The 24805-nt window shown below is 42.5% G+C and overlaps 1 protein-coding gene across 1 annotated transcript; it reads right to left on the minus strand.

The window, feature by feature from the left end:
* Positions 1-4317: 4317 nt before the first annotated feature.
* LOC145398355 (glycosaminoglycan xylosylkinase-like) lies at positions 4318-22842 on the minus strand. Its single transcript, XM_080271244.1, has 8 exons — positions 22625-22842; positions 18646-18838; positions 15264-15433; positions 13381-13580; positions 12521-12692; positions 9389-9583; positions 5042-5101; positions 4318-4525 (listed from the first exon to the last, which is right to left on the minus strand). The coding sequence occupies exons 1-8, from the start codon at positions 22840-22842 to the stop codon at positions 4318-4320; spliced, it is 1416 nt and encodes a 471-aa protein (XP_080127370.1).
* Positions 22843-24805: the final 1963 nt, after the last annotated feature.

A 24805-nucleotide genomic window follows, 5' to 3' on the forward strand; every position in this document is an offset into this window, starting at 1 on the left:
AAACTATCCTGGACCATCACTCCCAAATCTTTCTCTTCTCTCGCTTTTGTGATTAGTTCATTACCCATCAAATAATTCAGTGATGGCCTCTTGGTACTTTTACCCATTTCCAATATTTTATATTTCTTTGCAATGAATTTCATTTCCCACGTCCGGCTCCAATTGTGTATCCTATCCAGATTCTCCTGCAGTATTTTACAATCCTCCTCAACCTCTACCTTCCTCAAGATCTTTGCATCATCAGCAAACAGACTTGCATAACTGTTCACTCCATCTACCATATCATTTACGTAAATCAGGAACATTACTGGCGCCAACACCGAGCCCTGTGGGACTCCACTTGTTACTTCCCTCCATCCAGACATCCTATCCTTTATTACTGTCCTCATTTGTGTGTGTGTGTGTGTGTGTGCGTGCGCTTTTGTTTGAAAGTGTAGGGTTTTTGTGTGTCTACTCTTGTTTGTATGTTTTGTGTAGGGGTTTTTTAAGTGTTCATGTGTAAAGTTTTTAAGTGTCTGCACTATTGTTTGTATGTATGTGTAGGGTTTCTGTGTCTGCTTTTCTCTGTGTGTTATGTGTAGGGGTTTTTGTGTGTCTATGGTGAGTATATGTATATACAATGACAAATTAATGATTCTACAAGTATTCACACATCAGTGATAACTAAGTGTGTGCACTTTTGTTTGTATGTATGTGTAGGGTTTTGTGTGTTTGTATGTTGAGTATGTGTACATACACTGAAGATTATGATTCTACAAGCATTCAAATATGCCTAACCAAGCATAGCACCATAGCATAATAACAATAAACAACCATGCAATATAATGTGATACACACAGTATGAAAATGCAGTCTTACTTCCGACACCAGCAATGACATACCTGCATTGAGCAAATTGCAAAGAATGGAAATTTCATCCTGCAGTCTACCAGGTTCACCTCCAGATGAGCTTCGGACCCCAGTAACAACAACACTAGTACAGTGTTTACTTATTTCTATAAAAAGTCTGATAAGCAATATCTATGTTTAACAAAATTGTGGAGCATCTCAATCTTCCAGTTAATGAATGCTCTGATAACTAAACTGACAACAATGTGTGTGTGGTGTTACAGTAACAAGGTAAATAGTCAACAATAAAAAGAGTTATACTCACAAATGGAAATTATGTTAACCCTTGCCAAGCTGCAGACCTCATGTGAGGCACAATGGTCTGTACAGGTCAAGCTGTAAGCTGCATGTGAGGTACAATTTAGTGATTATAAAACAATGACTCGAGGGAAGTAAACTACCTTGCAAAGAATCAGCCTGGCAGGAGTTAAGAGAGTCTACAGTAGGCCACAAATTTTATATCTTATCACTAAACACAGGTTAATAACATAGTTCATTGCTGGAGAAGGATGCCTTCATGTAGTGACAACTGATATAACCAGGCAGGTCTGCTACCCAGCCATACAATGTCCCTCGGCTCCCCTCCCTATCCCCCCAGTGAAAGGGGGATGGTGAACTGCAAACGAAGGGTAACTTCAGCCTGCACTCCAGTGAGTTCACATTCTGATCAGCCTGCAGCCACAACAGCTACAAACAATTTCCATGTAGGCATAATTCTTTCACTCAACAATCAACAGCAATTCTGAACTTGTGCAATTACAGTTTTCAAAAATGTAAACTAAACTTGTACTTCTCAAACTACAGTCAAGTCGCCTATGGCATGGTTTTCTATGACACGACAAGGTGCCAAACCTCCCCCAAAATGAACCAAGCACATAAACTACCTATGGCGTGGGCACAGCAAGGTTTGAAACGCATGGGCAAATTCCCTTGGCGGCGCGCTCCCCTATTTGTAAACAAGAAGATGGCAACCACTTCAGCTACCTACTACAAGTGCTCCAACTGTGGACTTTTTTCTCTCTTATGAGGATGTTAAACTTCACCATATTCGTTGTGTTAAGTAATGAAATATTAAAGATTCTTTGGGTATTGTGGCTAGTTTATAGGTTTCTTCGTAAAACAGCTATGAATGGGTTAGTGACGAAGCACCTATCTCTGAGCTAAGACGAAGTATAATGCCTCCCATCATCATCATCATGTACATAAGAATGATTATTAATGTGATAAATGTGAATTTTGTTGACACTTGAACATAAAAACTTTATCAAATAAACTTCGTCAATCAGTGCTTGACCAGGCAGCCTCCGCCATCATTAATGTTCTGGTCGGTCAGCTGATCTGTGTCTACTTGGCTGAGCTTTTTTTTTTTGCTTGATCTGCAGTGCATGGTATTGCCCCAGCAGACACAAGGCTGATCACACTCCTGTCTTTTATGCCTGTTGTTACGTGTAATACATGCCCTGACTGACTTTTTGATTGTGTGTGTGTGTGTGTGTGTGTAAAGTGGGGAAAAATAAGGAAAAGTGGGGTGAAAAGGGGGACTTTGGCCAAACGTCCAGAACCAAATTCCATTTTTCCCATTGGTTTAGTTAATTGTATGACACAGTTTTCTATGGCGCGGGATTGGTCCAGAACCAATTAGCCGCGCCTTAGGCAACTTGACTGTATTTCAGTACTAGGACTTTTTTTTGTTTTTCTTGCTACCACCAGATGATACTGTTCAGTTTAATCTATTCAACACAATGATGTATTTTGCACTGCATTCTTGTTGCTACCAGACCATTTTAATTACCTTGAGAGAGACTGGAGGCATATCTGTCATATCCATCCCACTTAGGGTTTCCAGGAGGAAGCAAGGTGTCAAAGATGATGATAAGAAGGAAGAGGGGCTTTTCAAACTGGAGAAGCTAGATTTAGCTTTCTTTAACTCCTTTACAACCAGTCCTCCCCTACGCTGAACAAAACTGTCTGGAGATTACAAGAATAAAATAGACAAAATATATCACAGGACTGAAGGCATTATGAGAGAGTCTGTGATGAAGGAAAGAAATTGTCCCTATTAGCCCTTCACAATCAGAAATCATATATAAAAATGGACATGATCATCTATTAAAAAAAAAAAAAAAAAAAAAAAAAAAAAAAGTGCCATCACACTGTAGGAATTTAACTTAAAAAATAACCATTATTTTTAGCCCTTTGACCTCTACAACTATTCTCACTCAAACAATAAACATTTATAAACAAAAATATATATGAAAATTATGACTGTATGTCTGTTGGTCAATGAGTTAACCATAGAAACATCAGTATCGAATTCTGTCTCACAATAAAGTATTGTACTGTACTATAAAACAAAACCATAAAAACCTGGTGTACTGGGAATAGAAGTGTTTGAGGAGGCATTACTGAGAGGATGGGATGACCCAGAATGAGGTAGAGAGATAAAGTGAGACGGTCTATTAGGCAGTGTTATATCATGAGAGAAGAAATTGTTAATGAGTAGGTACAGATATGCCTCTATACTGTACATATTCATCAAGATCGGACCACTTCTTTGTTATTCCAGACAAACAGACTTGCAAAAATATAACCTCTGACCACCTTTGTTCGTAGAGTTAACCTGACCACCAAATCAATACACATACCTGTATATTAATAAAGAATAAAATGCATAAAAATGCTATATATAACAATTATATATAAATATACAATAAAGTAACTAAATGCTTCTTGGCTGACTACTAGTTAGCACCAATAATCTCAGTTATGCCCCATAAGCATATTGTTTACCCTTAACAAAGATCAATTGTTTGGCAAAGCATAATGCGTCAAATGTACTTACTATACACCACTCACTTTACTGTAATAAAGCACAACACAACTAGCACCACATTATCAACTCACATTCACTATCAATACCCCACGTAACTGTATTGAAGTATTAATTTATTTTCAAATAAGCCTCTGACAAGTTCTGAGCACAAATTAAAAAAAAAAATCAAACTGAATCATAGAGTGAGATACATCATCTAATAGCTATTTTCATACATAACTGCACAAAGGTTGAGGTGGCCATTCTTCTTACATCATTCATTAATCAATTTTCCTGCATCCTTTAATGCAAGAAACCACTGACTTCAGTGAGTGGCAAATAATTACTGTACAAACAAATGGCTGCCTGGTCATTTAGTGGGTTAAGGAACTCAAATGGGTGTGACTCATAAAGGTTTAAGCTCAAAGAACGTCTGGGATTTTGCTCACATAATGCAACTTGGAGACCAGTGACTTGGCACTCACACCTATAATGGCTGGCCTAAAACGCATAGCCCCAGACGCGTATACTCTTGATTGGTCAATATAGGGCTGGATGATGGCAAGATCGAAGGGTTTCTTACATTCAAAAGAATTAATGGAATATGACTGAAACGTTTAGAACAGAACCTGATGCCATCCTCCACGTTGCTCCTTACATGCTGCCAGAGCCGCCAGGATGTGCAAGAGGCGGCGGTCGAGTGCAGCCAGGTGTGGGGCAGTCAGTATGGGGGCCAGGGGAGTGACAGACAGCAGTTCTCCCATGGCCCATGATAAGCCACCTCCACTCAGTGCTTCCAGGCGCTCATATGTTACCTGCCTTAATCTGTGGATGCAGCAAACATGTTATAACTATATGTAACTGGAGCAACAAAAGATATGCCCCGTTCCCCAAGAAGATGATACTTAAACGAGCAGCCAGCACATTAACTATAAGGCAAAACAAACGCTGAAAGAGAGAGGAATTCACAGTGAGGTGTGATGGAGAAGACAGTTAAAGGTGACAGACATCACTATCCCATGGCTTCACCTGCTGGAACATGCAGGGGGGATAATGACTGTTGCTTTCATCTCTACATTCCATTTGGTCTACACAAGCACACTATTTTTTGCCAACATCCAGTGCAGTTTACATCTGACTCTACAGCATCTTATTTTGCAGTTATATCTATATATACTTGTCTCAGGACAGTTTCATGTTAAACAATCTTCAGTCAGAAATCCAAATACACAGGCAAAATGCAGAAACATACGTAATAAATTTTTTACAGCAACCTGATACATGAACAACATTTAGGAATCAATAAGTAGAGCAAAACAAACAATAAATAACTGAACTTACCTACAACACTGGAGAAGAGGTGCCAGTATGTCCATGTGGTCCACTTCAGCATCACCAAAACTAAGTATGAAGCATAAAGTCAGTTTAAGTGTTAAGTATCAGTAATATGAAGCAACCGGCAGTACATGGGCAAAACAGCCATTACGTGACTATGGTTGATATGCCCTCTTATTACCAGATGCTTTGTATACTGTATAAAGTACAGGTGTTGTTATAACCCCAGGCCCATCTGGACATAAGCCAGGTGGACTGTACGCTGAAGTCGTCTTTCTGCAGTCCACCTTCCTCTTCTGGGTGCAATGGGAGGGAGATGAAGGACATTTGCATCAACTGGACTGAGGAGTGCTCCTAAATATGTTGGTGTGTCTGTGTAATGGCAACCTTATCCAGCATTATCAAGTACAGTGGTGACAGTGAGTAGAAGTACAGTACCAAACAGCATGCCCAGTGATATGAACCACACAATCTTACACATCATCCAAGCTTTCAAAAGCTTGGCTCTACTTCATAAGCAAAAACCAGCATTAGTCTTGGATATGTAACAGCAAAGTGCTACTTTAAGAGAAACAACTCACATGCCTTGTGGGAGGGGGGGGGGGGAGGAATTACTTTTTACTTCCAAACATGATTATGATGAACCACAAGTTTTCTGTGAAGAACAGATGTTAATTATCTGCAGCTTAACAATGATGCTCCTATGACTCAACTAGATAGCATTAGCCTGAATAAGTACCAGAGCAATTCCAACCATGCATGATGTAATGGTGACAGTATTAACAGCTTAGATTTGCCTTTCCTCTCCTCCATCCTTCTTTCTTTCCATCCTCTTCTGTCTTCCTTTCCTTCTTCGTCCTCCTGCCTATGGGTGACTTTACACTCCCTCTTCTGTCTTTCTTTCCTTCATTCTTTCCTCTTACTTCTGCCTATGGGTGACTCTATGCTAGGTGCCAAGTCAAATGGTTTCCAGTGCACCAGGAAACCATTTACTACACTGGGTGGTAACCACATAACCAAATTTTTGCGCCTGGTGGTTTAGTGGGTAATTATGGCACTTCAATCTGATTGAGCCAGTGAAGGTTTATATCCAAGGGGTGGTTGGGGTTTATTGCTCATGTAATGCCCTTCAGAGATGAGTGAGGTTGGTCACTCTCATCTTAAATGCCAGGACCAACTTAACTAGCCACGGGCTCCTACGCTTCTCTTGGGGCAATGAAGGATTGGATGATGGATGGATGGAGATTTCTATACTCACTCAGCTGAATAAAAAGTCATTAGATGGAATAAAATAATAGAGTTATTCTAACCATGAGAGGATTAATGATGACAGTATTAACACTCTCAGGCTGAAAGCATCTAATGACAATGGAACTGAGAGTGGGAGCACATGAACAGGCCCAAAAATTTCAGAAATAACTTCTGAAGCATGTGATTATGATTTACATTATGTCTGACCCTTCAGTAACACTGCTGACTGACTACACTGTCATGTGGGATGCAAGTTGAATTACACCTAACATTTACAGATGCTTGAGAGGGATGACTACATGCACTGGCACTGATATAAGGTTTTACATATGATCTGCAACTCCTCCCTATCCCCCAAATGGTGGATAATGAACGCAGGAGAATGGCTACTACAGCCTCTTGTCCACCGGGTTCAAATCCAGAGGAGCATGGAACCACAACAACAACAGCAAGAGGTGTTCCATGAATGATCATCAAAATCCAAGGGCCTGCTTACACCTTCACTCTATCTATCTATCTCTATCTACTGTCAGATGCCTTAATCCCATAAAGGGTGGCAACAAACAAATCGCCTCCATGTCGCCCTGTCCCCCACTATTTCATTGCCCAGCTCCCAGCTCACACCCTTCTCTCTCATATACCTTTCCACTCCATCCCTCAATCTCATCCTAAGCCTCCCCCTCCCTATCCCTCCCTCCACCTCACTCACACTCTCCTCCTCATTCTCTTGCTCTCCATCCTCTCCACATGTCCAAACCACCTTAGTGTGTCTCGTCTAATGCTTCCTATCACATCCACATCCACACAACAATGCTCCTTCACTTCCTCATTTGTCAGTCTGTCTCTCCATGTGACTCCACATGCTCCTCTCAAATAACTTATTTGCACTGCTCTCACTCTTAATTTCTGTCCCTTCAACAAGGTCCATGCTTCACTTCCATACATTAAAATTGGTATCACAATACTGCCATGTAGTAGCTTTCTCACTTCCATGTTCACTTCCCTGTTTATCACTGCTTTCAAGGAACCAGCAACCTTTTTCTTCCCTGTTGCACCCTTTCAAGCATTTCACCCTCTAAACTTCCATCCTTACTCATCACACTACCCAAGTACTTAACACACTCAAGTTTTCCATTTCCTCCTCATCCAACCTCACTGTATATTCACTGACTTCACTTCTCTCAAAGACCATCACTTTACTCTTCCCTACATTCACCTTTGGATTCCGTTTCTTACACACTCTCCCAAAGTCATCCACCATGCCTTGCAGATCCCCTTCGTCTTCACTTAACAATGCAGTATCATCTGCAAACAACAGTACATGTAGTTTCCAAACACTGCCCTCTCTCACTAGGGTCACTTCAACATCCACTGCCCTATCTTGTATCTCTTTTATAACCCCATCCATGTACAGACTGAACAACCATGGAGACATGACACAATACTGGTTCAATCCAACCTTCAAACAGAAAAATTACTCAGTTCACTATCCACACACACTGCAGCCTTAGCACCCTCACACATACTCTTCACGGCCTTCAACAACTTCCCATCTACTCCATATATTCTTAATACTTAACACAATCCTTGTCTATCCATCCTGTCATTTGCTTTCTCCAAATCCATGAAGGCCACATACAACGTCTTTCCCTTCTCTAGAAACTTTTCCACTAAAGATCTAAGAATGAATATCTGATCTACACAACCTCTTCCCTTCCTAATGCCTCCCTGTTCTTCTCCAACTTATTCCTCTGTTATTTCCCTAACTCTGTCAATAAGTATCCTACCATATATTTTCCTATTACACTAAGAAGACAAATGCCCCTATGATTACCAAACAATTTTTTTTCCCCTTTTCCTTTGTACAAGGGAATAATTATACCTGACTTCCAATCTTCTGGGACTCTACCTTCCTCCCAGGCCAATCTGCACATCTTCCACATCCATTCTGCTACTACCTCTCCCCCATGCTTCAGCATTTCACCACACACTCCATCACTTCCTGGGGCTTTCCCAATTTTGACTTTCTTCATTGCTTCCACAGCTTCCACCCTACTGAGTTCTTCTTCTCTTCTCACATACCTCCTTCTCCCTGCCAATCCCCAGACACCTTCATTCACTCAGTCTTAATATACTGCACTCACCTAACTCACAGTAATTTCCTTCAGAAGTCATGCCGTGTGTTGGAAAAGCGTGTTAAAAAAACACACCTAATGGGGAAAAACATATGAGTCTGCCATGGTGTCAGGTAGCCTAGTATAACATTACCAGAACCCATCTTAACACCACTTAACACTAACATCCTGTCTCAGAAGTATGTACTGCATATCTTATAATGATAATAAACAATATTAAAAGACATTACATATCTTAGTTTGATAAACAATACTGAAAAGAATTTTCCCTAATCCTATTGATGACATTGCTTATGTCAATGAGAGATGGGTAGTGGTTTCGGCACAGTAGCCTATGATGCCTCTTGCTGCTGCTGCATTAATGCTTTTTCTTCAGTAACTCCACTGAGGAAGCCCTCAAAATCAGTACTGTGGACTCGTTCAAACCCAGCTCCTTGGCTATCTTGGACTTCCTCTCGCTGTTGTCTATCCTTTATTTTCTGGGTGTAGCTCAGTGGTGGCTTCTGCTTCAGTCCTTTCCTGGATGAATAACTCTTTGCTTGATTGTTTTCAGCTATGGTGAAACACACAAAAAGGCAGGAAAGCACAAAAGGGCAGGGAAGAAGCTTGCATGTAGGGGTACACGTGTAGACTAAAAATCCCACTTGGTAGGCCTTGTTGCAGTCCTGGCCACTAGGCGTGGGTGGAGAAAGCATTGTTTTGATTGGCTGCACAATCACAAGGACTATGTGCTTAAATATGATTGGCTTCCAGTCGCGAGTTGTGGCTGCAATACCGTGGGTTAAACATCTCCTCAGAAATAAATCATTTTCTAGTGGAAAAACGCAAGTCAGAGCATTTTCCGTGAGTTTGGTGATACTGGTGACTTAGATAAGGACACCATGAGTTAAATAATTCACGAGTTAGTAGTGCATGAGTTATGTGAGTGCACTGAATCACAACTTGATACGAACTTTTAGATACAAACCTCTTTCCATTATCAAGTAGAATAAGCGAAGAGTGTGGCTTTCCTGAGATGACAGTGTAGTGATGTCTGTCTCCATTCTGAATCAGGAAATCAAAAACAGCTGCATCCATGAGGTCCAGGAGACGAGGTGATGTGGGGTTGTGGTATAAGACAGAGCGCAGAACAATGCGGCAGTATTGTGGGTCTTCCTCCCACCTGACAATATAAGAATGAATGTAGACTAAAGGTAAAAGTGAGAATTAATTACTCAAACAGAACACTCACTACATTTGGAGGTCAATATCAGGGTTGGGTCCAAGTACAAGCTGCTGTACTTAAGTCCAAGTCCAAGTACCCAGAAATTTTTCAAGTACAAGTACAAGGACAGCCTTTTTCCAAGTCCAAGTGCATGCCATTGTACTTAAGTACAAGTACTTTATACCATACAAAAGTACTCCTGTTTTGAAGAAGGAAATTAAATGATCATCACATTCTAAAGGTTAAGATATTAAGGTAGAAAGTAGTGTCTTAGAATATAAGTTTACTTTATTAATCAAACCATATCTTCTACGACAGAATATTAAGTCTACTTAATAATACCTTTATAAAGTCCAATAGAATACTGTATATAAATTTTTGTTAAATATAATGTACCTGATTATACTTGAAGTACAGTACTTGGTATTTCTTCAAGTACTTAGGGTCTAAGTGCAAGTACAAATACAACCAAAATTTTAAACTCCAAGTATAAGTATATGAAAGTATAAGTATATGAAAAACAGCACTTAAGTCCATGTACCAGGTACAAGTACTGTACGTGGACCCAACCCTGGACTCAACCTTAGAGGAAAGAATTTTTATACTGCTTTATTCACCAGTCTCATAGTAACATGAGAAATTTAAGCATCTTAATATCAGATGGCCAAACACAAATGAAGATGGCAGTGGTATACAGAGATTATGCTTCCCCTCCCCCCCAAGTCTGCCAAGATGTTTCCACAGCTAACCCAATGTTTAAGAGAGGAAATGATAATTACAAACTGGACTTCCCTCTTTTAATTACAGATAGGAATGGCTCAAGTGAGAAGGAGGTTTAAATAATGGTACCTGCCAGTCCCATACTTCCAGTTTTGGAACATAGGGCTACCACAGTCCAGATCATTAAAGACAAGAGAGGCTGGACCCAACAAGCTGGGTAGGGAAGTGTAAGGGCACAGACGTACCAGGCCATTAACAGAGAGGCAGAACGCAGAACTAGTGTGTCCTGACTTTACATTCAGAAGTCTTACCGCACTAGAGCTGGTGAAGAACACAGCAAGGTGGACAAGTACTATCCAGGTGAACCAGTTTGACCCACTATATGGTAAACAGACATAAAACCAAAAATGATAATGATGATGATTTCAATATACCTTCTCAAAGCATTTACATCAGAGAAAAACCTCCAGTTGCCTCTTCAAAACCCCAACTGTTGCACACAAGGCATGGTTTTTATCCCTAACTTGAATGTTCTACTAGAATACCAGGTGTCCATGAATGAAGGTACTACAACAAGACGGAATAAGGGCAACAAGGAAAGCAGAAAAAATATGTAGTGTGTTTGGTTTGGTAATATAAGATCTTAGCAGAACAGGTACACAACGGTACAAGACATCCCATACCCACAGAATAGAAGAATACCTGGAACAGATAATGTTAAAATAATAAGAAATGTGTGAGTACAGTACAACATAATAATGCAAACACAAGCATCTGTATAGGTAAACCTGAGCGTATGAAAGGGTATGTTGGGCACAAAGCTTAAAAAGTCCAACAATGAGTTAAAGCGGTATCACACGGTCCCGAGGTTTGCCGAGGAAATGTTCTGTGGAACCAGGCACAAACCTTATCACACACGATCCTCGTCATGTTGGAGACAATGCTTCTTCTCACACTGTTGCCAATGCCCGTCTTGCTTGTACTCAGTCAAGGTCACTGGAGTATGCAATCGCTGACTAGGTGGAGAAGAACAAGCAGCAGCATTGTATACAAACAGATGGAACTGACCAGGGACCTCACTGGCTAAAATGGTTTTCTCATAAACATCCCTGTGATTCCATAGACAAGGAAACTGCCTCAATTTTTCAATTAGGGCAAATTCAGCAGCCATGGAGGGTAAAGTGCTTGAAAGGGTACAACAGGGAAGATAGGTTGCTAGTTCTTTGAAAGCAGTGATAAGGAACAGGGAAGTGAGCATGGACCTTAAAAAGTCACTGCATGACAGTATTGTGATACCAACCCTAATGTATGGAAGTGAAGCTTGGACCTGTTGTAAGGGCACAAGTCAAGAGTGAAAGCAGTGGAAATGAGTTATCTGAGAGGAGCATGTGGTGTTACATGGAGAGACAGACTGACAAAACAGGAAGTGAAGGAGCGTTGTGGTGTGGATGTGACAGAAAGCGTTAGGAGAAATACATTGAGGTGGTTTAGCCATGTGGAGAGGATGGAGGGCGACAGACTGACAAGGAGACTGTATGTAAAGTGGAGGGAGAGAGAGGGAGGGGGAGGCCAAAGATGAGATGGAGGGATAGAGTGGAGAGGTATACAAGAGAGGGGGGGGGGGGGTTGAGCTGGAAGCAGGGCAGTGAAATGGCGTTGGACAAGGTGACATGGAGGTGATTTGTTTGTGGCCACCCCTTATCAGACTGAGACATCTGGCAACAGACAGATAGATAATTATCAATATTTATTTTAAAATATTATTAAGTATTCTATGATGAGTCAGATGTTCAATGCTAAAACACGAAATATTCTCTGTTGAGGCGCCTACTTGGTCACAATGTTTGTACCTTGTATGATGGCCAAGAATCCATCCAAACAGATTCCAAGCATGCCAAGGGTACCATTGACATTTTTTGCGATACCAAGCTGGTTTACTCTCATTTTCTTGGCAAACCTCATACCCTCTGTATGGACATTTTCACTAACCAACCAGAAAGTGAAATCAGACAAAGTTAGGTCTGACAAAATTAAAAACTTCATTGAATTATAAGAATATCCACAATACTTTTGGCACTTTTTGGTCTCTGATCCCAACATATACATTTCCCAAACAAAAAACTAAGTGTAAACATGAGATCATGTGGTACTAACAGCTTGAGGATGGACACTCACTGTGCCAGTCTGGTGTGATTGTAGGTGCGAGCCCAGGGGTGTGGGATGTGTGCAAGAGGCAGGTGTTTGGGTAGCCATAAAGACAGTGAGCCTTCTAAACCCTGGCCATCATCACAAACAAATGCATCCTTGTGGCAGTAGTAGCACACACCAAAGAAACACACATTCCCACCTGAAACACCACCACAGGCTACATCATCATCATCATCGCCATCATCAGCACACACAGACACAACTATGTCACAATAGTAGCACATATCACAGAAATACATGAGGCAACTGAAACACCATCATCATCATCATCACCTGAAACACCGTCATCAACATCATCACCTGAAACACCATCATCATCATCACCTGAAACACCGTCATCAACATCATCACCTGAAACACCATCATCATCATCATCATCACCTGAAACACCATCATCATCATCATCATCATCACCTGAAACACCATCATCATCATCATCACCTTACCCCTGCATCTCATCAGAGAAAATCTGTAAGGTTGACTCAAAATTCTACTCAGAGTAACTCATCCAAAAATAAGAGCATATCAATTAATGGGTAATGTACCTGTATTAAGCCTGAAACCCACAGGCTGTACTGGAATGTAGCTATGCACATTTTGTTAAGGCAATGTTCCATGCCAGCATGGGTCAGCCTTGTTTTCACCTGACGGCTGCCCTCTGCACTGCTCAATCCTTTGTAGCATCCCTGGTCAGTTCCATTACCTTGACATATTTGCTTTTAAAAATAAGTAGTTACAAACAATGAAAAAGGCAGTGTTAGGAACAATTTCCAGTCCACTGTCATGCTTAAGGACCCTATGCAGAAGCGAGTCCTTCGCACACTGACCTCTACGTGTAAAGAAAGTTTCAGCCAGCCTGTGAGTTGCGACAGGTAGAATGTGTTGCCTGAGTGAGATGCGCCGTGCCGTGGTGAGGGGGACGGTGGAGAGGCCCAGCAGGCGACTCAAGTGGAATGCTGCTATCTCACCCGTGTGTCGGTCCGCTCCAGCATACACCTCACCCTCTATTACCTCAGTACGGCTGTACCTGCACAGGCACTACCATCATTATTAACACCAACAGAATGTAACATTGGGGAACCACATTTAAATAATTATCACCATCACTATCTATCTATCTATTATCCAATCCTACATTGCCCCATGAGGAGCATAGGAGCCCGGGGCTAGGCAGTTGGTCCCAACATTTAAGATGAGTGACCAGCCTCACTCATCCCTGAGTGGCATTACATGAGCAATCAACCCCAACCACCCCTTCGATATAAACCTTCACCGGCTCAATCCGATTACAGTGCAATAATTACCCACTAAACCACCAAGCGCCAAAATTTGGTTATATGGTAACCACCCAGCATAGTAAATGGTTTCCTGGTGTACAGGAAACCATTTGGCTTGTCACTCAGTGCAGAGTCACCCACAGGCAGAAGGAAGAGGACAGAATGAAGGAAGGAAAGACAGAAGAGGGAGTCATCAACAATATTATCATTAAGTTATTCTGGCTCCAGGATCATCTGAATGTGAATCCTGTGGATTGTAGGGTGAAAGTGTCCTCTTCCCCACCATCCTCCTTTCTGAGGATCAAGGGAGAGTTAGGAGAGATCTGAATTAGCATTACCATGTGATGGTATCTCCCTCTACCACCACCATCATTACAATCATCTGGTAACCACCATCTTGACCTTTTTTCCCATCTAAAGATGGGGTGAAATTGCCTCCAAAAACAAGGACTATCAACACAAGACCATCAACAGCATGCCACATAAAATGGGCCAGACACTCATTTACACACCACTCAAGCCCCTGGAATCCTAGCTCCACCTCACAAACTTAATCCCTCTGCATATATTTTTCTAGTACTTTTTTTCTGTTAATGCACTTCATAAGCAAATGCTGGCTTGGGTCTATCCATGGACTACCAAAAGAATAAAATGAAATGGATGTCACCATTTTGCTGTTGCTGTGGCCCCTGGCCCACCTGGATGTGAACCTTGTGAACTACAGTCCACCATCCACTTTTTGATGGCAGGAAATTGAGGGATATCTGTAGAACAAAGCAGCAAAATTGCTTAGTTATACTGGTGCCATCACAGGATGGCCTCCCACTCCAGCACCTCAGAAAGAAAGAGATCACCATCATCATTACCATATAATCCTGCATTGCCGCAGGAGGAGCATAGGAGACCAGGGTTCTCATATAAGATAAGTGACCAGCCTCACTCATCCCTGAGTGGCATTACGAGAGAAATAACCCCCAACCATCCCTTGGATATACACTTGTACAGGCTCAATCCAATTGGAGTGCTTTAATTGCCCACCAAACCACCAAGTGCCATAATTTGGTTATATGGTTACCACCCAGCATAGTAAATGGTTTCCTGGAGTACAAGAAACCGTTTGGCTTGTCGCCCAGTGTCGAGTCCTCCACAGACAGAAGGAGGAGAAAAGAATGAAGGAAAAAAAACAGAACAGGGAGTGTAAAGTCATCCATAGGCATAAGGAAGAGGAAAGAATGAAGGAAAAAAAGACAGAAGAGGATGGAAGGAAAGAAGGAAGGAAGAGAGGTCAGAGTAGTCACCTAAGATCAGCATTACATCAAGTGAGTGGATGGTGAGTGCCCCCACCTACCGCTATATTTTGATATAATATGCAAATATATACAGTATATATAAAGCCTAATAAGACAACAAAAATACAACCTGTTATAACTCACCACTTAGGTTTGAAAACAGCCATCTGTCCACCCTTGAGTTTGAGAGTAGCTTTGAGTTGTGTGCCTTTGTAGCCTATGTCAGCTGCCACCACCGGGGCTGTCGACAGTGCACCCAGGACATCACCTAGACCAGGTGCTGATCGTGGTACCAGTGTACGAGGTGTGGCCCACTGTGGGTATATATTCATCATCAATATCATCACCATCATCAACAATATGATCAGGACCTGAAGCGGTGGCGTCTTCGCCGTGGGTCTACCCCCCAGAGGCTGTCGAAGAGAAGAGGAGGACAGCATGGGGGCCAAACCACCGCAAACCCCCCCCGGTCCCTCACGGGGCTCGAGTACCTGGGAGCGGCTTCGGTCGCCCGGGCAAGCACCACATCTCCAACACAACACACACAAAAACACCATTTTTTCTACACCGAGAAATGACTCCCCAGCTGTCATTTCTCAACGACTTCTTCTAGCCAGGGACATTGAGAGCAATCCAGGACCCACCAACAAATACATATGTCCAACATCCTCAAAACCTATCATGTTGAGCCGACAGACAAAAGGTTCAGTTCATTGCAATTCCTGCAAGAACTGGACCCATTACACCTGCACAACATTACACAAACACCTGGACCTGCTCCTTATGCTCCTCCCCCCCACCCATCAACCCCCCTTCCAATCCTACTCCTACTTCCTTCACACCTCCACAGCCAAACCCACTGACCCTTCCCACACCATCCAGTCCCCCAACTCCTCAAATAACAACCCATCCTAATCCACCTCAACCCTTACCTCCATCACAACCTCCTCCTACCCCTTCCCCTCCACCCACACCATCTCCCCCCCGTGCTGCAGCAGACAACACACATCGCACACACAACATGAACATCCTTCAGTTAAACATAGATGGCATAAACACCAAAATACATGAACTCACACAATTCATCAAACAACAGAACATACACACTGCCATATTACAGGAAACAAAACTACACAGAGCACAAAAAACACCGACATTTCATAACTTCACCACCATTCGTTGCTTACGAACGAATGGTGGTGAAGTAATGAAATGTCGGTGTTTTCTGTGCTCTGTGTAGTTTTGTTTCTTGTAATATGGCAGTGTGTATGTTCTGTTGTTTGATGAATTGTGTGAGTTCATTCTAACCTGACCAAAACACACTACAACGCTCTACAGACCATACAGAACAAGGCCCTAAAACTAATCACAGGCTGCACAGCTACTACACCCACAGACCACCTACATCAAGAAACCAAAGTCCTCAAGGTCAAGGATCACCTAGACATGAAAGGCACCCAGTTTCTTGCTGCAGCCTCCACAAACCCACAACATCCACTACAGTACATGACAGCACATCCACCCACGCCAAGGAACATCAAAACAACACCCAGCACACAATACCATACACGAATACTGTCATCTCTCCCCCCTCGCCCACCTCAGACCAGCTTCCAGAAGCATGTCCACACTCAGATCACTCGCCGCTCCATTCAGTCACTTAAAGACAACACACAGCTGCATGCAAGTCCACCTGACATCCACCCTTCTGAATCCTATCTTCCTCGTGAGGACAGGGTCCACCTGGCCAGGCTGAGATGTGGGCACCATCCAGCCCTCTTAAGCTACCAGAAGAGGCTGGATGACTCCGTCGCTGATGCCTGTCCAGGATGCAATGCAGCACCCCATACTATTAAGCACATTATGGAAGACTGCATTGCACACAATCACCTATGCCACCAACACAACATACACTCTTTGAGAGCTCTGTGGGAAAGCCCAGTCTCGGCCATGGCCTTCCTAAGGGACTCGGGGCTGTTCGGCCAGACTGCCTAGGGAACAACTACTACTACTACTACAATATGATCATCACCACCACCATTAAACAGTACAGTAAGACCTCACTATAATGGACTAACTGGGAACCAAGCCATTCCGAAAAAAGCAAAATTTCGATAAAAACGACATCTCGACTTCCCTCTGCTAATCCAGACTTTTTCCGATATAACTGACATTAGTCAGGACTGCATCAATGGTTTTTAAACTGTTTTCACTACCATTGCAGTACTGTACATTAATCAAATGGTATAATATATATAATAATAATGTACTGTACACTGATAAACATGTCTTTTATTTACACAAGTCAAGAGTGAGAGCAGTGGAAATGAGTTATTTAAGAGGAGCCTGTGGAGTCACATGGAGAGACAGGCTGACGAATGAGGATATAAAGAAGCGTTGTGGTGTGGATGTGGATGTGATAGGAAGCGTTATGAGGAACACACTGAGGTGGTTTGGCCATGTGGAGAGGATGGAGGGTGAAAGACTGACGAAGAGAGTGTATGTGAGTGAGGTGGAGCAGGGAAGAGGGAGGGGGAGGCCGAGGATGAGATGTAGGGATGGGGTGGAGAGGTATATGAGAGAGGGGGGGTGTGAGTTGGGAGCAGGGCAGTGAAATGGCGGGGGACAGGGCGACTTGGAGGCAATTTGTTTGTGGCCACCCCAAACGGGATTGAGGCGTCTGGCAATAGATAGACAGAGATAGATAGTGGTGAACATAGCTGATGTGGTCCGGCAGTCTGCACTGCTTCTGGCTTTATCAGACATTTGCCGATGCATAGGTAGCTCCTTGAGTCTGATAAAAGCGAATTCCAGTATATTGAAGTCTGTTATATTGAGGTTTTACTGTACAGTATATCCAACTGAGGTGCCCTGCTGTGTTGGTACCTACAACGTAACTTTTATAGGTAAATTCTGTAACTTACTTTGGATTCTTACCAGACACACACACACACACACACACACACACACACACACACACACACACACACACAACACAAATCCCTCCATCCATCATCCAATCCTACGTTGCCTCATGCAGAGCGTACAAGCCCGGGGCTAGGCAAGTTCGTCCTGACATTTAGGATGAGAGTGACCAGCCTCACTCATCCCTGAGTGGCATTACGTGAGCAATAAACCCCCAACCACCCCTTGGATATAAACTTTCACTAGCTCAATCTGACTGGAGTGCCACACTTACCCACTAAACCACCAGGCACCATAATTTGGTTATATGGTTACCATCCATCCATCATCCAATCCTACATTGCCCCATGAGGAGCGTAGGAGCCCGGGGCTAGGCAGTTGGTCCCGACATTTAAGATGAGAGTGATATATGGTTACCACCCAGCATAATAAATGGTTTCCTGGTGTACAGGAAACCATTCAGCTTGCCACTCAGTGTAGAGTCACCCAGAGGCAGAAGGAACAGGAAAGAATGAAAGAAAAAGAGGGAGTGTACATAAATAAATACTGTAAATTTAAAAAAAAAAACTCATAAGGTGTTAGTGTACCCAAATCTGCATACTTTGCGAGCCAGATCCCAGGGATCATCTGTGATGCTCCTTTTGGTTAGGTCAGACCAAAGGCTGTATACCAGGGTGCGCAGGACAGGTGAGGTGCTGCTGTACTGGGCCCGCACCGCCGCCAGGTGGGTGTACAGCGACGACAGGAATGGTGTCAACCCAGACCGATTACGCTGGTTCTGCCAGTGATACTCGCTGGAGGACAGAAGTCAGGATTATGTCAGCCTCACGGCAGCAACTCAAAATTAGACTACATTTACAGGAACAGCAAGACAGGATTCCTAAATACACAATACAGTGAGTCATCAACATTACAGAGGGGTGTCTTCACAAGGTGGCACTCATATAGCAGGGAGACTCTGCTGTCCAGTTACACAAATGTTCCTTAATGCTTTCCCTATCCCCTAAATGAAGGATAGTTCACTGTATATAGCAATTTCAGCCTGAAGTCCACTGGGTTCACATTCACATGAGCATGGGGACACAAAAGAGTGTGGCAGAGAGACAGAGATTGAAGGAAGCCAGTAAAAGGAGGAGAGTTGATGAGACGAAAAGCATTTGACTCCTCCTTGTTGAGAAGAGCTGTATGTGGGGAGACTCCCCACACAAGAGAGTTGTACTCTACACAGGGGTGAATATGACCCATGTATAAAGTCAACAACTGTGCAGGGATAAAGAAGGTACAGTACTGAGTCACCTTAACACATCTGATCTCTCCGAAGCAGATTTTACAAGAGATGTAATATAATCTTTTCAAGATAAATCCTGAGAGAATGAAACCCCAAGTATGTTTAACGATGATGTAGGATTGAGCTGGATATTATTAAATATTAGTGGGTACTCCAGTTGAAGGTTCTGTTGAGTTGACAGGTGTAAGAACCGAGTCTTGGATGCATTAAAAACAAGATTACTTTTACCCCAGTCACAGATACAAAACTAAGTCAAACATCAGGTGTGCCATAGCCTCATCCCATGTTTGCTGAAGTAACTGCTGAGATAGAGGTTGTGAGAACCAAATGGAAAGGTGAAGGGTGGAGTTATCAGCATATGAGTGGATAGGGTTAGATGTACAGCTTAGAAGGTCACTGATGAATAAAGGGAAGAGAGTTGGTGATAGGACAGAGTCCTGAGGAACACAACTGTTGACAGATCTTGGAGAAGAACGGTGGCCGTCTACAACAGCAGCAATAGAGCGACCAGAAAGGAAGCTACAGTATAGATGAAGGCACAAATAGAAGGACAGAAACCGTAAGAAGGCAGTCTGGACAATAAAGATTTATGCCAGACTCGACAGAAAGCCTTTGAGATGTCAAGTGCAATGGGAAAGCTTTCGTCAAAGTCCCAAAAGGAGGATGACCAGGAGTCTGAATGGTAAGTGAGAAGCTCGCCAGTGGAGCGTCCCTGACAGAACCCATAATGATGATCAGAAAGAAGGTTGTGATAGGAAAGATAATTTAAAATTTTCTGTTAAGAATAGACTTGAAACTTTTGAGACACAGGATGTTAAAGCTACTGTTAGAGGGTTGGGAATGGTCACCCTTCTTTGGGATAGGCTGAATGAGAACAAACTTCCAGCAAGAAGGAAAGGTGCAAGTTGACAGACAAGGATAAAAAAGTTTACCTAGGCCAGGTCTAAGCACAGAAGCACTGTTCTTGAGGACAACAGGAGGGACCCTATCAGACCCATATGCCCTTGTTAGTACTGAGGCCAGTGATGGCAGAAAATGCATCAGCTGAAGACATTTTAATGTCAGCCATGAGGAAGTCAGAAGGGGGAAGTGATGGAGGAACAGCACTGAAATCGTCTAAAATGAAATTCGAGGAGAAAGCCGGCGTGAAGAAATCTGCTTTATCAGTAGAAGAAATAGCTACAGAGCCAACAGAGTACAAAAGAGGAGGGAAGGATGATGAAGTTGTTAGAAAGGATAACCATCCCCAGATTCTTATTGTCTGTAATCTTCTTTATTCATGCACTTCACCTACAACTACCAACCATACTCATTACATTGATTATCAAATTTGAAAATGGATTCTAAACACACGACTCTTTCCCTTCACCACAATGTGCCTCAAAACACAACACAGTGCTGCCTCACTATACGATTATATATATATATATATATATATATTTTTTTTAATGAAATCATCATCCTTAATGGCTCATCACAATATACATGCCCTGAAACAATACTGCACTCATAAAAACAGTGTTGTACAAAAACTAAAGGAACAAATGTAAATATGCAGAATATATTAAAGTTAAAGACTGTGATACAGTACAGGTGCCAAGAAAAAGGCACTGAAGTACAGTACATTTACAGTGGCTGCATCTCACTCTAAACATACTGTATCTCTTACTACATTTATGTACACACTGGCTGTATATTTAATAGCTTACACTCTATGATAACACTTATGTAGTACACTACACTACTATCTTTTCACAATAATACAATGGGGTTATAAAAGAGATACAAGGTAGTGCAGTGGATGCTGGAGTGGCTCTAACGAGAAGGCAGCATTTGGAAACTTCCTGTATTGTTGTTTGCGGATGATACTGTACTGTTAAGTGAAGATGAAGGGGAACTGGAAGGCTTGGTGAATGAGTCTGGAAGTGTCAATGAAACAGAATCTAAAGATGAATGTAGGGAAGAGTAAAGTTATGGTCTTCAAGAGAAACAATGTCACGGAATGTATAGTGAGGTTGAGTGGTGAGGCAATGGAAAATGTGAGTGCATTTAAGCACTTGGGTAGTGTGATGAGTGAGGATGGAAGTCTGGAGGATGAAGTGCTTGAAAGGGTGCAACAAGACAGAAAAGCTGAAAGTGAAGCTTGGACATTGTTGGAAGGACACAAGTCAAGAGTGAGCGCAGTGGAAATGAGTTATTTGAGGGGAACATGTGGAGTTACATGGAGACAAACTGACAAATGAGGAACTGAAAGAGCATTGTGGTGTGGATGTGGTTGTAACAGAAAGCATTAGCAGAAGTACGCTGAGGTGGCTTGGCCATGTGGGGAGGATGGAGAGTGAGAGACTAATGAGAAGAGCGTATGTGAGTGAGGTGGAGAGGGGAGAAGGAGGGGGAGGCTGAGGAGGAGATGGAGGGATGGAGTGGCGTGGTATATGACAGAGGGGGGTGTGAGTCAGGGGGAGGGCAGTGAAATGGCGGGGAACAGGGAGACATGAAGGTGATTTGTTTGTGGCCACCCCTTGTGGGATTAAGGCATCTGGCAATAGATGGACAGATGGATTAAATAAATTCATCTAGCCTAATTATACAGTACTAACACTTTAAAAGGTGGTGTTCCATAATATTTCACTTGATGGCTACTATCCAAGCCAACTCAAAAGGCTTAAGGTTAGGTGATCTAGTAAAAAACATCTTATTTGCTATATACAGTGCGGTGTAGTACATAAGCACAGTCATTACAACAATTCACCTCTCATTATCACTGCTCTCATTACAGACATCATAATTTGTATCTGGTTTGAATGGAGAAGGATTAATTCTGCCCATCACTCACCTTTTAAGAAGTTTTGGGCTAGGAGCAGACCCTGTACAAATTGACTGATTGAAATTGCAACACACGATAAATCATTATTAAGTCCTTCAGGCAGAGGATGTCATTTTTATTTTGCTCATACAAGTTCCAGATGATACAAACTGATGCTGATTAAATTCAAAACACATGATAAATCATTATTAAGTCCTTCAGGCAGAGGATTTTATTTTGCTCTTACATGTTCCACATGATTTTATCTAGCATAAGGCAATCTGAACTGGAGGGATTAGATACAGAGTTTGGTGACCCATTCTCTCTGAAGGAAGGGGGTCTCATAACTGACTTAATTCTTCTGACAACAGCAAGACTAAAGTGAAAATGACATCCACAATCTGTAATAAAAAAACACGGCTTATAAATACTGATTATTCACCATACAATTCATTACTGTTCCAAGCTCACACCATTTAAACATACCTGTCCCTCAAAGCATACACCTCGCCCTTCAGGTAGACCTTGTGGTGGCTAGTGATGGGTTGAGGTGTGGCGCGGTGGTGGGAAGCACGATGGGGTGGGGTGGTGGTGTGAGTGTGGTGGGGCTGGGGGACATGAGCCACCAGCAGCAGGTTGACAGCAGCTGTGATGACAACACATAACACCAGCCACCACCCCACACTGCGCCACACATACCACATGGCTCATCCCGATACTGTATTCCCACACCTCACACTCACTGATGCCACACAGCGACAAACATGAGAAAAACAGAAAGATAAGTACAGTATTAACACTAAATGCACACTAATTAACTAACAATAAATGCATATAACAGCCAGGGAACTAAGTCTGTCAATGAATGCATACACCAGCCAGGGAAGTAAGTCTGTCAACAGCCAAGTCTGTCATTTCTCATTGCCTTCGAATGGCTGACCTCAATCTACCCCACTACCACCACACCTCACACTCACTGATTACACCACACACACACACACACACACACACACACACACACACACACACACACACATGTAAGGAAAGCTGTATTTCTTGATATCCTTCAAGCAGCTTGACTTTTTCAATTTCATTCCATGTCCTCTTGTTGCTCTCTTATCCCATACAAACAGATCTTCTTTGTCAATTTTATCTACTCCCACCATGGTCCTGAACACCGCAATCATGTCTCCCCTCTTTCTCCTTTCCTCTAACGAAGGCAAATCCAGTTTTTCCAGCCTCTCTCTGTATGACAGGTCTGTTAGACTGGGGACCATCTTGGTTGCTGTTCTTTGTATTCTCTCAATCTTGTTTATATCTTTCTTTTTGTGTGGGGGCCACACTACCGCTGCATATTCTAACCTGGGGCGGATCATGGCCACTATCAATTTTTTCATCATCTCCTCATCCATATAATGAAATGCTACTCTTATGTTAGTCAAGAGTTTATAAGTCTCTCCAACTATCTTGTTAATGTGCTTTTCTGGTGACAAACTATCTTGGACCAGCACTCCCAAATCTTTCTCTTCTCTCCTTTTTGTGATTAATTCATTACCCAACAAATAATTCAGTGATGGTCTCCTGGTACTTTTACCCATTTCCAATATTTTACATTTCTTTACATTAAATTTCATTTCCCACGTCCGGCTCCAATTGTGTATCCTATCCAAATCCTCCTGCAGTATTTTACAATCCTCCTCAACCTCTATCTTCCTCAAGATCTTTACATCATCAGCAAACAGACTTGCATAACTGTTCACTCCATCTACCATATCATTTACGTAAATCAGGAACATTACTGGCGCCAACACTGAGCCTTGAGGGACTCCACTTGTTACTTCCCTCCATCCAGACATCTTTTCCTTTATTACTGTCCTCATTTGTCTGTCCCTCAAAAAGTCTCTCATCCATTCCAGAAGTTTCCCCTTTACTCCTCCTATATGTTCTAGTTTCCACATTAGTCTCTTATGAGGTACCTTGTCAAAGGCCTTCTCTAAGTCTAAGTGTGTTTGTATGTGCGTGTTATGTGTGTCGGTGGATAAAGAGCATGCATCTCACATGATTCAGCCAATCGCAAAGTAGGATTTCAAATGCCCCACGCTAAAGCCAACACCCCGCAGGATTTGAAAGTCAGTTCGTCTCCAGCCATGAAGTGTGAAGGCTGCAAAATTAATTAATTCAGGAACTCTAAACTGGTAGGTAAAGGCATTATTTCGAATTTACACCTGGTTAGGTTAGTTTTGATGAAGTTTGGTTAATGTCAGGGGAGTCTGGGGGCAAAGCCCCCCAGTTAGGAAGCACGGGCAGGTCTGGGGGGCAAAGCCCCCCAGTTAGGAAACACGAACTCCCTAAGAAGCTTATAATTATATTTTTCTGAATGATTTTAGTGTTTTTCGTCTGAATTTGATACCAGTTTCAGTTGCAAATCACTCGTTTTTGCATGTTTCCCCCACCTAAAAACCCCGCTTCCCCACAGGTCCCGCATTACTCTGGGGGGGGGGAGACCACAAAAAAAAGTTATTTCCGACAGAAATGATTATCAGATTCAAACGAAAAACACCAAAATCTTTCGGAAAAACATAATTCTAAGCTTCTTTGGGAGTTGCGTGTAAATACGAAAATTTACCCACTAATGTTATTCACTACATACAAGACCCTCCATGGTCA

Source organism: Coenobita brevimanus, chromosome 45 (assembly GCF_032717465.1).
Source record: "Coenobita brevimanus isolate Jiangsu-jjx chromosome 45, ASM3271746v2, whole genome shotgun sequence".
In the NCBI taxonomy this organism is placed as follows: Eukaryota; Metazoa; Arthropoda; class Malacostraca; order Decapoda; family Coenobitidae; genus Coenobita; species Coenobita brevimanus.